Consider the following 14,341-nt stretch of genomic DNA (forward strand, 5'->3'; position numbering starts at 1 on the left):
ATATAATGAAATTTGATAGCAGTTGGTAAAAATGTTGTTGCTACTTTAGTGTGAAGACTCAATGCTGCATTAATTATTGGCTCTGTCATTTTTTGAACAGCCACGTTGATTTTATTTTGTGGATTAGTTAGATGTTGTTCAAGCATTTGACTGTATATTGTTTCCAATGCATCACGATGCGGAAAACTATTAGCAATTTAATGCAATAGAAAAAGCTTATGGGAAATTTAATATATAAATATTAATAATAAGTATATTTATATTTTACCTAACAGCAAATACAGCAAAATGTCTTTGCAAACGTGGATCTATCGTGAAGCTCCCTACTGTTGGATTCATACACGAAACATATTGAGTATTGTGTATATCTTTCAATGTTAATTTCTCTCTGTCATACCTAAAGAAATGTATTATTATTATTATTATTATTATACCACATACTCTATTCAAATAATTTCCATGATTAATTTGATATAAATTTACCAATGTCCATAATCCATGTATTGTCTAATCAGTGAATGCGATTGTACAGTTCCATAAGTATCTATTTCTGGCATATTCATATCATCTATAAAATAAACTAAAAGTTTTGTACCAGGTGGACCATAATTTCGTCCAGCCTTCTTTTCCAGATGTTTCTCTAATATTCTTTGTAACATTTCTAAACAAAATATTTATCAAATTTACAGAATATTACATGCTCAAATTTTGGAAGATAACTTTTGTTGTGCAACATAACTTACCAGACGTCGTATAATAATTTAGAGAAACATTTGCCATATTATAATTATCTGGCAATGTTGCTAATTTTTCAGCAACAATGATACTCTTTCCAGATCCAGCACTTCCAACTAACATAACTGGTAATTTTTTTTTCATTAATATATCCATAAAAAAACGCAAACGCACAGTTTCCCCCGTAGATACAAGAGATGCCTGTGTAACATGGCATGTTTATCATGTCATGTCTATATATATATATATATATATATATTGTAAATGATATTTCTAAAATTTGATACACTACTTGAATAGGAATATCCATATCCAATTCAAAGGATGTTACTTTACTTTCCCATGGCAGCCACCTTTTCGTTTCTGTATCTATGAAATAGTGAAAGACAGTACCAGTTGAAGGAAACGTAACAGCTTTAAATTCATTTTGCCACCATTTACTAAATTCTTCTCGCCAATCTTTCAATTGATCTTCAAACATTGACGATCCAAATGCCCAAATGCAAGCAAACGCAAAATATAGCTCATACCTTTTTTATAAATTGCAAACACAAGATAAGAGAATTAAAATAGCATATAATTATTTGTAAAAAAAAATACCAAGTTGTTTTTTTTTTTACCATTCTCTAGGACATTCTGGAGGTACATTTTCTTTCACCAAGAAACAATCAAGTAAATTACAAAGCATTTGTAAATGGCATATGTCTGGTATAGGAGTCACTTTTTTAAACTTCAACTTCAACGTTTCTAATGAAATTGGAACATATTTGTCAAATAATATAGCTAAATTTGCTCGTTCTGAACTGTCTCTTGTATCTGTCCAACTCATAACGTATCTAAAAACAATAATAAATATTTAATATATATTTTAATATATATATTGAAAAATTACTTACGGATTCCAACCCAAATCTTGCGGATTTATATATAAGATACCTGCCCTAGATACAGTAGCTGGTGTTGCAGTTCTGCGATTAAACAATCATATAATATGATTATTTATTTGTATTAATTGATAATAGTATATTTAATTTTATTGACATTAAATATTACCTTAAATGTGATACTTCAAATAACAAACGCATATGTTTTGTTAATGCAATCCTTTCATTACTCGCTAATGTTAAAACTTTGTTATCATCCATTACAGTATTCAATGATTCAATCCACATGGGATCAATATCACCATCAAATACAATCCATTTAGGACCATCACCCGACATATTTGCTTGTTCTCTCATTATCATCGATATTAATCTACATAATATTAATATCATCAAATATAATTCTCTAATATAAATCACAAATAATAATGCAAAGAAACATTTTTAAACAAACCCATCCTTCCATTCCCTAGTTGATGGATTTATAGTACCAAACAATTCATCGGTAGTTACAGCTTTTGGACTCAAATCATTGTAATATGGTTTAAGTTTCTGATTATGATAAGTTTTGTATAAAGTTTTCCATACTTGTGTTTTACCTGTCCCAGCTAATCCTACAATAAAAACTGAATGTCGAACGTTGAAAAGTTCTTCTAATTGTACAACCTAGTAGTAAAAGAAATATTTTTTAAATCACATGTTTGTTTTATTCATAAAAAAAAAAAAAAAAAAAAAAAAAAAACACTTATAAATGCCTGCGATTGTAATTTACTTTTAATATAAATCCATCTTCTGGTTGCATTTTCAAATCAACTGCAGCACCTCTTATTATTTGTTCAAAATCCGTATCTCGTAATCGTGGTACATCTAATGCTGGGAATAAGTCACCTGAAAAATTTGAAACATTTTACAATGTTATTGTTAATATTTAAATTCAAATTCAGTTAATGAAAGGATTGTTACGTAATTTGTAATATTTACTTATCAAACCCATGAACACAGGGATATCATCAGTTATTACTTTTGGTGTATTAAAATCTCTGAGTGCTCTCATTAATACTTGATCTTCAGGTCTCAAACGATCATCGCGTTTCAATTTACCAGCTACAACTAGAACAGACTTAATAGCTCTTAAACCCCAATCGTAATGATCTTGTTTGGATAAAAGTTCTCGACACAACGTGTACAACGTTATGAATTTTCTAGCTAATAAACGGGCATCTAGAAATCCTTCAGCTACTAACATAATTTCGCATATAAGTTCAAAGTCAGGCACGACCATAGCACAAGGACTAGAAAATAAAAATATACTCTTTCTCTCTCTCTCTCTCTCTCTCTCTCTCTCTCTCTCTCTGTTTATTTTACACGTGATAAAAAATAAAATCCAATCTACGTAAAATAATTACCGAAACAAAGATTTTATATTTTCAGGTAATTCTGTTCTACCAGCGTAACCAGGATTCATTGTTATAAACATTCCGACCGAATTAACAAGAACCAATTCTTCTCCAAAGAAGAGAAATTTTGTTTTTTAGCTTTAATGGCATCTAACACACATTTAACTTGTACTGCTACCACAGATAAAACTTCGATGGAAATCCTATTAAATTCATCAAAGCAACCCCATGCACCCGTTTGTGAGAGTCCTTTATAAATATTTCCACAAGACTATATAATATATACAATTTTGTATTCTTCCATAGAGAAATGAATAGAATTATAATCACAATATTATGTTGTTACCTTATAATCCATCTGTTCTGAACAGTTAAAAACATAAACCATTTGACCCAATGCTCTTCCTAAATCTTTAGTCGTTTCCGTTTTCCCGGTACCAGCTGGTCCAGCTGGTGCTCCTCCCATTATTAAATGTAAAGATTGTGTTAAAGTTATGTAACATCTGTCTGTTAATGGTGTGATTACCAATCGTGGTACGTTACCCAAATATTCATATGCATATAAAAAACAAGCGTCACAAATATTCGCATAACAATCTTCTTTGCTATCATCCCATCTGTAATGCAGATTTCATATTATTTTAAATACCTGTAAAAGTATATTTAATTATTTGTACGAAAAGAAATGTACCTGTGTCTTAGTTGTGATTGCCATTGAAAATTGGATGCATTATCTGCTTTCATGGATATTAATTTGGCAACGACATCCCTAGCGTGCACATCTATCGTACAAATGGTCATAATTTTCTGTCGATCGCTTTCATTAAGTTCTCCACATAAAATTGTAATCAAAACTTGAAGTTGATTTATTTGTTTCTTCAAGTAATCTCTAAGAGCATGTTCAAATCCTTCTTCTAATCTAGCAAATGCCATATTTACTTCAGTAGTCCACCATATTTGAGTACCGCATAACGATGGTTGTGCTTTATAATCCATAATCCATTGTTCACGTGGCTTTTCGTCGTAAGAAATAACAGCTTGCTGTATATGATATCTGACAGATCTTTTCATTGCATCCGTAACATGATTTAACCAAATTTCAACCTTTCCACTACAATCACAATCTCCATGTATAGGCATTTCTTCACCATCCTTTGCTATCATGACATTAGCCATTTTCGTTGTTTTGCCTTGTTCTATTTTCCATTTAAGTGAAGCAATGGAATCGTATAACTTTGCTAAATGTTTACAAACTAATTCTGGATTGCTACTATTGCTAAGTATGTCCAAAAGATCTGCAGAGGATACAAAATAAAATCTAGGATAAGCAAGCCTTTTCGTTTCAAGATAATGGAATAATGCATTTTCACAAATATTTAAGTCTTTTTCTAATTGTTCTAAACGTTCAAGAAGTTTAGGTTTGTTAGTTGCTCTAACAATGTTCAATGTACTTAACATTTCTTTTAAAAGATCTTTAAAATCTTTATCTATCTTCTCAAAAAGTTTCGATTCTTCAGGTAGCTGATTTCTAATGTCTTCCGAGCCTATAAAAATACTTTCTAAATTCATCCATGCACGTTGAACATCAAACCATGCGGTTATCACAGCATCTGCATTGTTTAGTTTTAACTGCCAATCTAAAACTTCGTCAAGAAAGTAAGCCACATATTTAGAACCCAACATGTTTTGTAATTGAACCTGATTTTCTTCTAGTATATCTATTGTCTCTTCCTCAATTCTTAATACGTAAAGTTTAGTTCGTTCGTGTAAATCTTTATCAAATTCTAGGGTAGCCCATGTATTGTTTAATTCTTTCAATATTTTTTCCATTGCCATTTCTTTAACAGCTTTATCTACAATCTCTTTAACTTCTTCTTCGTACTTATGAAGTTCCAACTTAATCAAATCTTCTAATGTTGTTTTGTCATCCATGGTAAATCTTACTTGAGTTTCAGCCATTAATTGTAACCAATGTCTGTCTCTAATGGCAGTATTCTTTAATTCCGATACAGCTCTTAACGATGACATCATATTTTTCACTTGTCCTTCTATTTGTATGTATAAATTCCAATTTCTCGTATCCTTATCCATTTGTCTAAGCTCTCGAATAAATTTTTTACACTCAATATCCGTTCCTTCCACGTCAATTTTTTTCCATATCGTTTTTTTCCATTCATCTAAACTTGTTCGAATAATATTTATATAATCCCATAACATTTTAACAAGTTTTAATTCTCTTCTAGCTTGAACGATATGCTTAAATTCTTCTACGTGATATTCAAAAATTTTCGCTGTGTCTTTCAGATTATTCAATTCATCTTCAAATTTATTGATTTCTACATTGATATTATCTAATTTTTCGTAGACATTTGTACAATCGAAATTAAATACTTCATTTGTATGAAAATCAGATAGAAACTTTTTCTCTCTAAAGTCGTAATAATTTAAACGTTTATTCAATAAATTGATTTGATGAGACATCAATGGTCCAACAACTTGTTTTATTTGTGCAGCTTGTTTTTTAACCATTGTCCATAATTCTGGTAATTCGACTAGCCAATCAAACGTTTCTTCACCAAATTGAACTTGATATTCTTTAAGAAGTTCTATGGTCTCTTTAATAGGCTCAAACATATCGTCAATTTCAAATTGTCGATCTCTGACCTCTTTAAGAAAATATATTGTTTTTAATAAATCTCCGTAATCATCTTCTTTAACAGGTTGAGCAAATTTGTTGCTAGCTTCGTTCAAAAATATCGACAAATTTTTCAGATCTTCCGTAACTCCATCCATAAGATGATTTTTCAACACGTTAGCCCATTTACAAATGAGATTAAGAAGATTTTGTTTAAAGGGTTTTAAATCAATTCTAAGCCAACACAATAAAACGCATTCGTCATTTATTTTATCGCACTCTTTATAAAGATCCATGAAGAAATCTATTTCTCTTTTGTAATCCTCTAACTTGGGTGTCCTTTCTTTTAAAGTATCTGGTAAATTGTTTGGTGATCGACTGACTATATCTTTTTCTTGTTTGCTTAGTTTACGTCCAAAGCGTAAAAATAAATCCAAGTATTCTTTTTTGTCATCTAACCAGAGCCAAGATAGAGGTTTGAACGTTTGGAGATATTCTTCCGCTTGAAACAAACCCAATTTGATTCTATTGGATGTTTCTTCTAACATAAAAGTTATATTTTCTTCTTCTGTCATGTCTATTCCATAGTGCTGACGTTCTTCGGCAATATCAGGATCTACACGTTTAATTAATGTACTCATTTTCATGATATCTAATAAAAGATCTTCATAAAAAGCGTAAAAGCCATTAGGATCATCGATATCAATAGAGGGTTGAAATATCAAATTGGAATTATCTAGAGATAGTTGAATTTCAAATAGTGGCCAAGCAGTGCACTCGGGATCAGTTTCATCAAGAATATAACATAAGCTTGTAGAAACTGTTTGAACCAAACCTTCGTATATTAAATTATCAATATATGAGAGATATGGTTTCCATCTGATAAAACGCTGAGCTTCAAGTTCTGCTTGTAATGCAGCTTCTTCTTCCGTCAATTCAATACCTAATTCAATTTCAGATTGTTCAACTTCCATACCATCGATGAGTTCTTCTTCTTCTGTTAAATCTGTAGTTTCATCTGCATTCATTCTCCTGGTTTCAGGAAGTTCTTCAATTGGTAAATTCTCCGCTCTATCTTCTTGTTCATCTGCATTGAAGAAGTCTGTTTCATTTTCTTCGTATGTAGATTCGGGCATTAAATCGAATAAAAGATTATAATTTTCTTTCAAGACACGATTTAACTCTTTAACAACGAGTTCTATTTCTTCGTATCTTTTAGCAAATTGTTCTTCGCGTTCTCCGATCGCTAAAAGATTGTCTTCTTTTAAATCTTTCCTTTCAAGGACTGGCACCAATGCCCAAGAATAAATCATTTTTAAAAGACCATTTATATTTTCCTGAACTTTGAATATTCGAATATACAATTTCCGTGTTACATTTAATAATTGTTCTACGTATTCTGGCACTTCTATAATCATAAATTCAATGTAATATTAAGTTATGAGGGATGATTTTTACGTTGACTCTCGAATCTCTCTCTCAATATATTACCTATCGAATTCCAATTATAATTTAATTGACCAAATTCTATTAATTTTTCTATTTCTTCTACTTCATCCTTGACCAACTGATATTCAACGGGTGAAGTATTTTTTTGTAACCAGTTATACCTTTAATAAAAGGACAGTATTATAAAATTACATTATCTTAATATGTAATTTAATATACGCTTTTGTTGTTTTTGTTTTGTTTTGTTTTGTTTTATGTGTATACGTATGTACCAATTGAGAATTAAATTTAAATTGCAAGTGGTTTCAAAAAAGAATGTACTCCTATTATACAGCTCGATAGCTTCTTCAGGTACATCTGATTTCTTCATTATAACAATATCACGTATTTCTTGTATTACTGCCGTCAATTCAGGATCAAAATTTAATTCTAATAAATTTTTGCTACTAATTTTCAATAAAGGTTTCAATAAATATTTTTCGTATCTTTCTGGAATTTTGCTAGTCCATTTTAGAAAGATTTCACGCTCCAAATTATCTATGAGAACCTTAAAAAACACAAAAAACCTAATTGCCGGGACATCGAGTTTTTATTAAGCTTATTAACAACAGTTGTCATTATACCTTAAGTTCATTATATTTTTCCCTTATATCGAAGTTTATCTTGGACATTATTAATGGATGATCTACTAATGCTGCACATTCTATGGGATAATTTATTTGTTGTTTCAAATTATTTAAAAATGATAAAGACTCTGACACGGAATGTAAATTCTTATTAGCGATATTATTTTCTGATTCTGTAGTTATATTAAAGTAATTATCTGTTATGATCTACATTGAAATATAAAATAAAACAGTATATACATTTTAGTATTTATAAAACTAAAATACTAACTAAATATTGATTGAAATAATACCTTAATATTGTCATATTCATCATTTATTATTTCAACTAATCTATTATAATTATGCCATAATTGTTCCATTAAAATCGGCCGATTAGCGATAGTTCCTATTATCCATATGAATCTGAACATAGATTCTACATCATAACACTCCATAAATGCTTCATTGAATATGTTGACCAATTTTCTATCCATAATTTCTATCTAAAACGTATGAAAAATGTTGCAAGAATTTGATTACTTGTCAAAATGTGAATAATTGAAAAATAAGCAAGAAATTTACATTAGCTTTAAATTTAGACCAATCATTATTAAAACCCATATCTTCCGGTATTAAAACATTATAATGAACATCAGCAAATTGACGATACATTTTAACAAAATTTTCATAAATTTCAGATATCATACTGTATAATAGGTTTCCTTTTAATCCAGCTATTTCTACTCTTTCTAATTTCAGATATTCTTGTACTATCTCAAAGAAATCCTCCAATAAAAAGTATCATTAAATATAATATTATATATTTAGGCGCGTTTTAAAAAGTACATTTTGTATTTGTGATCATTCAATAAATTACCTGTAATTCATTTAAACGTTGATCAAATTTACGCACTCTTGAAAATATTAATTTATCGTCAAAATTCCATAAGACTGGTTCATTTGGTGGTTTAAAATAATTTTCTATTTTATCACGAAAGATTAGAAATAAATCTTGATAATAAATCATAATCATTTTTGTTTGTCCCAAACGTTTTAAATTGTCTTCAACGTCACCCTCAAATAAAGAACTTTGATCCAAATATTTATCAGCCTAAAAGAAGATAAATACAAATTTGCTTTACCATTTTATATTATACCTAAATTAAATGTCCAAATTTATGAATATTAAAATAAAGCATATACCTCAGCTATCAATAAATTAGAAATCATTGATAATAATCGAATAATACGTGTAGTAGTGCAGTAATATTTCGAATGTGACCATAACAAACAAACACAATGCATTAATGGCTTTAATAATGGTTGAATATCATTAAATTCTGTACTCTGTATTTTATCAAAATAATATTGAAGTGGTTTTAAATGCACCCATATATCACGTGCTTCAACTATAGCTGAAATAAATTGAAAAAAAAAAAAAGTCTTATTGAACATACAATCTTAGAACATTTTAACTGTAGTTGCTATACATCATTTAATGAACTCACCAGAGATAACATTTTCACAAATATTATTAAAATAATTGTAATATGGACTTTCTATTAATTCAAGTATAGAACCAATTCTTTTAACTCGTGGGTCATTTATCTGTTGATAGATGGATTCTAAATTTTTCATTCTTTTAGACCAAAATTCCAACTCTAAAAATTCACAAACATTAACATTGTTAAAAAGAAAATATTCGAAATTTGAATGAGGATTTTTTAAAGCGTACCATCGTTAGGCAACAGATAATCTGAACTTAAAAATATTTTTTCATCATGAAGGATTTCGTTGATTTGTGAAGTCCACTTATTAATAATACTTTCAATATTACTTCTTAACTTGACATTAAATTGTGAATCATCTCTTTCTTGTTGTTTCCATCCTTCTTCAAATATTTGTTCTATATCAATTGGAATTGCCAATATTGTTTCGCCAAACATTTTTCCTTTTATCTAAAAGACAATAATTATGGATAGCAACAATATTACTACAATATTACAAATTCTTTTGAAAATGAATATTATTTATACGAATACAATGTACTTGATGAAATAAACTACGAAGATCATAAATATGTTTCTTCACATCTTCTTTAGCAACAAGAGGCCATCCTGTCTGATTAGCTGGATTTGTTAAAATTGGTAAATAAACCTATATAAACATAAATAAATATATTAATATATGGATAAGACAAGATACAATTATTATTAACAAATAAATACTTCTTCTATCAAAGTTGCTGCTTCTTCTATAGGTTTTGGTGCCATGTCACCAAGAATAATCATCTTTCTATAATTATCTTTAGTAATTTTAACAGGTTCACGTTTAATAAAATACGAAGATTTAACTCGACTGCTCAGTTGAATTCCAAGAGATGGTATAATAGCACCAGTTGGCAAAAGTTGTATCGTTAACATCATCTCAGATGGTATATTGAAGAATTTCAAAATTAAAGTCTAAATAAATGAAACACACAAATAATGAAATTAATACAAATATACATGGATAATTTATAATGAGAATATTTTTGCATGTGTATATAATAGATACATACATAGAGATTGTTTCTATTCTATTCTAATATGTAATTCTTTTACATATTTTTTAATTAATTATGACTTAACTTTAAGATCTTCGCTTCCTAATAACTTCATCCATGCTTCGTATTTGATTTTTCTTGAAAGTACTAAATATTTATATAAAAAATCAAATAACTCTTCTTCCTCCTGCTTCTTCAAATCATCCTTTTTACCACTCATATTTGTTAATATCACCAAGATATTGTTTAAATATAATTAACTTTCATTTTTTAACTTAAGTAATACTATGAAGTTGTAAAAAAGTTAAATGTGAAGTTGACCAATAAATAACGCTAATAAAGTCTACTCGATATAACTCGTAATAATATTTCAAATGACAATTTTAAAAGATTATTCATTTTCATTTTGAAAATCCCTCTTAAATATTCGCTCGTTTGTCATTGGTCAATTTTACTTAAAGTTCAAATAGGCAGATGGCGTGCTGGTCATCGCAATTTCTTATCAACATAACCTTGAATCAGAGATTGATAAAGAAATAAATGTGCAACTAAGGAAATTTATTATTTATAACAAAAAGGTGTATATATAAAAGTACAAAATGACACGCATAGTATTTTTACATCCAGATCTTGGAATCGGTGGAGCCGAGAGGTTAGTAGTTGATGCTGCTTTAGCATTAAAGAAAAATGGTCATGATGTTTCTTTCGTGACAACTCATCATGATCCGGATCACTGTTTTCTTGAAACGAAAGATGGTACAATTCCCGTTACAGTTGTTGGTAACTGGTTACCGAGACATATTCTAGGTAAATTTTTTGCATTATGCGCTTACATTCGAATGGTAAGTTCAAATAAATATATTTCTTTTAATTTCTAATATCAAATTATATTATAATTGATATCATTGTTCCAGATGTATGCAGCAACCTATATAATATTTTTAAGAAACCGTCCAGACTTAGTATTTTGTGATTTAGTTTCGGTATGTATTCCCATTCTTCGACTATACATTCCTCATATTGTGTTTTATTGTCATCATCCGGATCAATTGCTTTCTACTCCTGGCAGTTATTCCAAAGCGTTGTATCGTATACCTCTAAATTATTTAGAAGAGATTACAACTGGAATGGCTCATAAAATTTTTGTAAATAGCAAATATACACGTAACGTATTTAAATCAACGTTTAAGAAGTTACGTGTTCAACCAGAAGTCCTGTATCCTTCTATCAATACAGACTTCTTTGACAAAACAAGAATAGTAGTATTAGAAAGAATATTGGATAGGAAATTGCCAGATGATAGTATCATTCTCTTATCAATTAACAGATATGAGAGAAAGAAAAATTTATCTCTGGCAATAGAAACCCTTGCTTATCTTAAAAAGTCTGTAACTGAAGAAGAATACAAACGATTGTATTTAATTATGGCTGGTGGATATGATAAAAGAGTTGAGGAGAACGTCGAACATTATTTAGAATTAATACAACTTTCAGATGAATTACATGTTACGGATAAAGTTATCTTCTTACGTTCTCCTTCTGACATTTATAAAGTTTCTCTCTTAAAACACTGTGATATATTGATATACACTCCGCAAAATGAACATTTTGGTATTGTTCCATTAGAAGCTATGTATAATGGTAAACCTGTAATTGCTCATAATTCTGGTGGTCCTATGGAATCAATTATTGACAAAGTTACTGGGTATTTAGTTGATGGTTCTAGTAAAGAATTTGCTGAAAAAATTAAAATATTAATAAACAATCCGTCTCTTATAGAAAAATATGGAAAAGCTGGTAGAGAACGGTTTCTTGAAACATTTAGCTTTACAGCATTTAGCAATCAGTTGAATAAAGCAATAGACGAACTAATTAACTGTAAGAAAGATTAATATGATTATCTATTTTCGACTACTATACTTTTTTTTTTTTAAATAGATACGTTATTCATTACGATTAGACATTTAAAAAATATAATATATATTTATAAAGTAAAAGTTTCAATTATTTTATTCTCAAGAGAGAGGAGTAAGGGAAACTTAATCTATATATCCAATTAAATCTATTAAATTAAATGTTTTTACTATTTTCAGAACTCTATTATAAGACTGAATATGGTACTTCAAATTATAGATTATAAGTTTCTTAAGAATTTTATATATAAAAAAATTCATATATATATATATATATATTATTTATGCAAGATGTGCTAAAGTTGTTAAATGTTTAATTTATAAAAAGTTACAATAAATAATTTCTATATGCGTTGTATTTTTTTTTTTTTTAACAAAGTATAAGAAAAACGTGTTATTGGATCTTACGATTTAGAATTAATCTACGGATAAGAATTGATTTTAAAAGATAAATTAAACATTTGTTGTAACGTATATTATATACAAATATATTTTATATGATTTTCATTATCTTTCTTATTCAAAACATATAAAAAAAAAAACAATACTAAGTGATAAAAGTTTGCTGAGAATATTACAAACTTCGACAAGAAAGAATTAATAATACAATATAAATTATAATAATTTCTATGTGTAATATTTTTTATTATTAATCCATTAATTGCAAACTGTCCAATTTTTCACTAGAATAAAAACCTGCCTTAACTTGTCTACCTCCGAAGAATCGTCCGTTTAAATCAACGACAGCTTTAATAGCACTTTCTATTCTTTTAAATTCAACGAAAATACGAACTGCATCTTCCGGAGTTGCATCAATAACTTCGTGAATAATCACACGCGCTACATCACCGTATTTTGTATTACATTCATCTTTCACTTCTGGTTCCAAATCTTCGTCCACTTCTCCTGGTCCAACCATGTTACGTAGCAAGACAACCTGAAATAATAATATATATTTTTATTAAGAGTAACAAGAAGAAAGGATAAATTGAATTACCTTGCTTGGTGATTTCATGATTTCCGTAATACTTGGTTCCTCTTGCGAAGTTTGTGCTTGTGCTGTCTGTTGTAGAAGTGGTGGAGACATAGAAACTGGAGGTGGTGGAGGCATAAGTTGTTCTCTTTCCCCAACGATTCTACCACCTCTTTTACTTGTCTTTTCTACTTGTAATGCTACAGACATGCCCTGTTCTTTTTTACCAAGACCTTGTCCTTCTTTAAAACCATATTTAGCCATTATTTTAGCTGCGACAGACGATGTAGCATAACCCAAATTAGAAGATTGTCTTTGCGATGGAGAAGTTGGAGGAAGTTCGGTACATTCTTGTAATGATGGTGGTGGTGCTATAGCAGCACCACCAACTATACCCCTGGATGTTGGAGTACGTTCCTCATCTCTTTCTGGAGGTACCAAAGTACTATTTCCTGTTGCCTAAAATAATCATTGTAAATGTTACAAAATGATAGATAACATTTGATCTAATGTTTGTACAATTTCATTGTTACTTGAGTATCCTCAAAACGTGTATTATCACGCCTTCTTTTTCGCATTTCAGTTTCTTGATCATGCTCTCTATCTCGAATATCACGTAACTCTTTAACAACTTTTTCATATTCATTTGGCCACATAGGATCATATTCATTGATAACATTCCAATCAAATTCACTACCAATTCCAATATTACTTGTATTATTATTTGTTAATGGATTGTTAGGTAAATTTTCATCATCCTTCTCAATATCTCTAGTTTTAGATTTCAAATCAATAACTGGTGCTAATACAGCAGTTGCCTTTCTATATTGTTCACGTTTTGGCTACAAATATAATGACATAATAACATAATAAATATTTTCATGAATTTTACATATGTGTATGAATTTCCTATTCATCACCTGTGTAGTTGCTGCTTTTTTTAATTGAAGTTGTGATTGCAACAATTTAATACCGGACGACCATCCAGCAACTTTGTCCGAAGTTCGATGTTTATCAAAATCATCGTACAGAGACATTGTTTAATTATTATGTTTTTATCTATAATTTATAATAATAATTTATACGACACTAATCACACATTACAAATATACGCATAACGACATAATTTTTGACTTCATCGAAAGGGTGTGTTTTATAACCTTTCTTTTTTTATATTTATAAAGCAACAATTTAGAAATCAC

The 14,341-nt window shown here is 29.1% G+C and overlaps 5 protein-coding genes across 6 annotated transcripts; 1 reads left to right on the top strand and 4 right to left on the bottom strand.

The window, feature by feature from the left end:
• Positions 1-1,339: 1,339 nt before the first annotated feature.
• LOC149031171 (dynein beta chain, ciliary-like) lies at positions 1,340-2,935 on the bottom strand. Its single transcript, XM_089176476.1, has 6 exons — positions 2,601-2,935; positions 2,392-2,507; positions 2,074-2,285; positions 1,789-1,992; positions 1,632-1,703; positions 1,340-1,571 (listed from the first exon to the last, which is right to left on the bottom strand). Exons 1-6 carry the CDS (start codon positions 2,899-2,901, stop codon positions 1,352-1,354), a joined length of 1,125 nt encoding a protein of 374 aa, XP_089032602.1. The 5' UTR covers positions 2,902-2,935; the 3' UTR covers positions 1,340-1,351.
• Positions 2,936-3,086: 151 nt separating this feature from the next.
• On the bottom strand, positions 3,087-3,817 carry LOC149031172 (dynein axonemal heavy chain 17-like). The gene is made up of 3 exons (XM_089176559.1): positions 3,708-3,817; positions 3,363-3,633; positions 3,087-3,287 (listed from the first exon to the last, which is right to left on the bottom strand). Exons 1-3 carry the CDS (start codon positions 3,815-3,817, stop codon positions 3,087-3,089), a joined length of 582 nt encoding a protein of 193 aa, XP_089032685.1.
• Positions 3,818-3,839: 22 nt separating this feature from the next.
• LOC149031173 (dynein beta chain, ciliary-like) lies at positions 3,840-10,599 on the bottom strand. Its single transcript, XM_089176560.1, has 17 exons — positions 10,339-10,599; positions 9,937-10,170; positions 9,758-9,865; positions 9,486-9,666; positions 9,217-9,417; positions 9,001-9,123; positions 8,912-8,916; positions 8,759-8,819; positions 8,586-8,689; positions 8,291-8,494; positions 8,020-8,211; positions 7,724-7,933; positions 7,626-7,647; positions 7,422-7,529; positions 5,467-7,059; positions 3,956-5,367; positions 3,840-3,905 (listed from the first exon to the last, which is right to left on the bottom strand). The coding sequence occupies exons 1-17, from the start codon at positions 10,471-10,473 to the stop codon at positions 3,840-3,842; spliced, it is 4,959 nt and encodes a 1,652-aa protein (XP_089032686.1). The 5' UTR covers positions 10,474-10,599.
• Positions 10,600-10,740: 141 nt separating this feature from the next.
• Alg2 (alpha-1,3/1,6-mannosyltransferase Alg2) lies at positions 10,741-12,250 on the top strand. 2 transcript variants are annotated; one of them, XM_015332074.2, is made up of 2 exons: positions 10,741-11,095; positions 11,168-12,250. In XM_015332074.2, exons 1-2 carry the CDS (start codon positions 10,853-10,855, stop codon positions 12,143-12,145), a joined length of 1,221 nt encoding a protein of 406 aa, XP_015187560.2. In that variant the 5' UTR covers positions 10,741-10,852; the 3' UTR covers positions 12,146-12,250. The 2 variants fall into 2 exon arrangements, with proteins under 2 accessions (XP_015187560.2, XP_015187561.2); XM_015332075.2 differs by having other exon boundaries at positions 10,919-11,060.
• A 365-nt stretch (positions 12,251-12,615) lies between these two features.
• On the bottom strand, positions 12,616-14,201 carry Spf45 (splicing factor 45). Its single transcript, XM_015332076.2, has 4 exons — positions 14,060-14,201; positions 13,673-13,981; positions 13,164-13,598; positions 12,616-13,103 (listed from the first exon to the last, which is right to left on the bottom strand). The coding sequence occupies exons 1-4, from the start codon at positions 14,174-14,176 to the stop codon at positions 12,816-12,818; spliced, it is 1,149 nt and encodes a 382-aa protein (XP_015187562.1). The 5' UTR covers positions 14,177-14,201; the 3' UTR covers positions 12,616-12,815.
• Positions 14,202-14,341: the final 140 nt, after the last annotated feature.

Source organism: Polistes dominula, unplaced genomic scaffold (genome assembly GCF_049000335.1).
Source record: "Polistes dominula isolate Pdom_NZ unplaced genomic scaffold, Pdom_raw_medaka contig_25, whole genome shotgun sequence".
Taxonomy (NCBI): Eukaryota; Metazoa; Arthropoda; class Insecta; order Hymenoptera; family Vespidae; genus Polistes; species Polistes dominula.

Coding starts and splice junctions, on each gene's coding strand:
- Spf45 (XM_015332076.2), bottom strand. CDS start 14,176: ATGTCTCTGTACGATGATTTTGATAAACATCGAACTTCGGACAAAGTT. Junction 13,982..14,059: donor AAAAAGCAGCAACTACACAG/GTGATGAATAGG, acceptor TTATATTTGTAG/CCAAAACGTGAACAATATAG. Junction 13,599..13,672: donor CACGTTTTGAGGATACTCAA/GTAACAATGAAA, acceptor TGATTATTTTAG/GCAACAGGAAATAGTACTTT.
- Alg2 (XM_015332074.2), top strand. CDS start 10,853: ATGACACGCATAGTATTTTTACATCCAGATCTTGGAATCGGTGGAGCC. Junction 11,096..11,167: donor TATGCGCTTACATTCGAATG/GTAAGTTCAAAT, acceptor TCATTGTTCCAG/ATGTATGCAGCAACCTATAT.
- LOC149031171 (XM_089176476.1), bottom strand. CDS start 2,901: ATGGTCGTGCCTGACTTTGAACTTATATGCGAAATTATGTTAGTAGCT. Junction 1,704..1,788: donor TTTGAAGTATCACATTTAAG/GTAATATTTAAT, acceptor GTTTAATCGCAG/AACTGCAACACCAGCTACTG. Junction 1,572..1,631: donor CAAGATTTGGGTTGGAATCC/GTAAGTAATTTT, acceptor TATTGTTTTTAG/ATACGTTATGAGTTGGACAG.
- LOC149031173 (XM_089176560.1), bottom strand. CDS start 10,473: ATGAGTGGTAAAAAGGATGATTTGAAGAAGCAGGAGGAAGAAGAGTTA. Junction 9,667..9,757: donor TTCGTAGTTTATTTCATCAA/GTACATTGTATT, acceptor ATTGTCTTTTAG/ATAAAAGGAAAAATGTTTGG. Junction 9,124..9,216: donor TTGTGAAAATGTTATCTCTG/GTGAGTTCATTA, acceptor AATTTATTTCAG/CTATAGTTGAAGCACGTGAT.
- LOC149031172 (XM_089176559.1), bottom strand. CDS start 3,817: ATGACCATTTGTACGATAGATGTGCACGCTAGGGATGTCGTTGCCAAA. Junction 3,634..3,707: donor CAATCACAACTAAGACACAG/GTACATTTCTTT, acceptor TCTGCATTACAG/ATGGGATGATAGCAAAGAAG. Junction 3,288..3,362: donor CAGAACAGATGGATTATAAG/GTAACAACATAA, acceptor TATATTATATAG/TCTTGTGGAAATATTTATAA.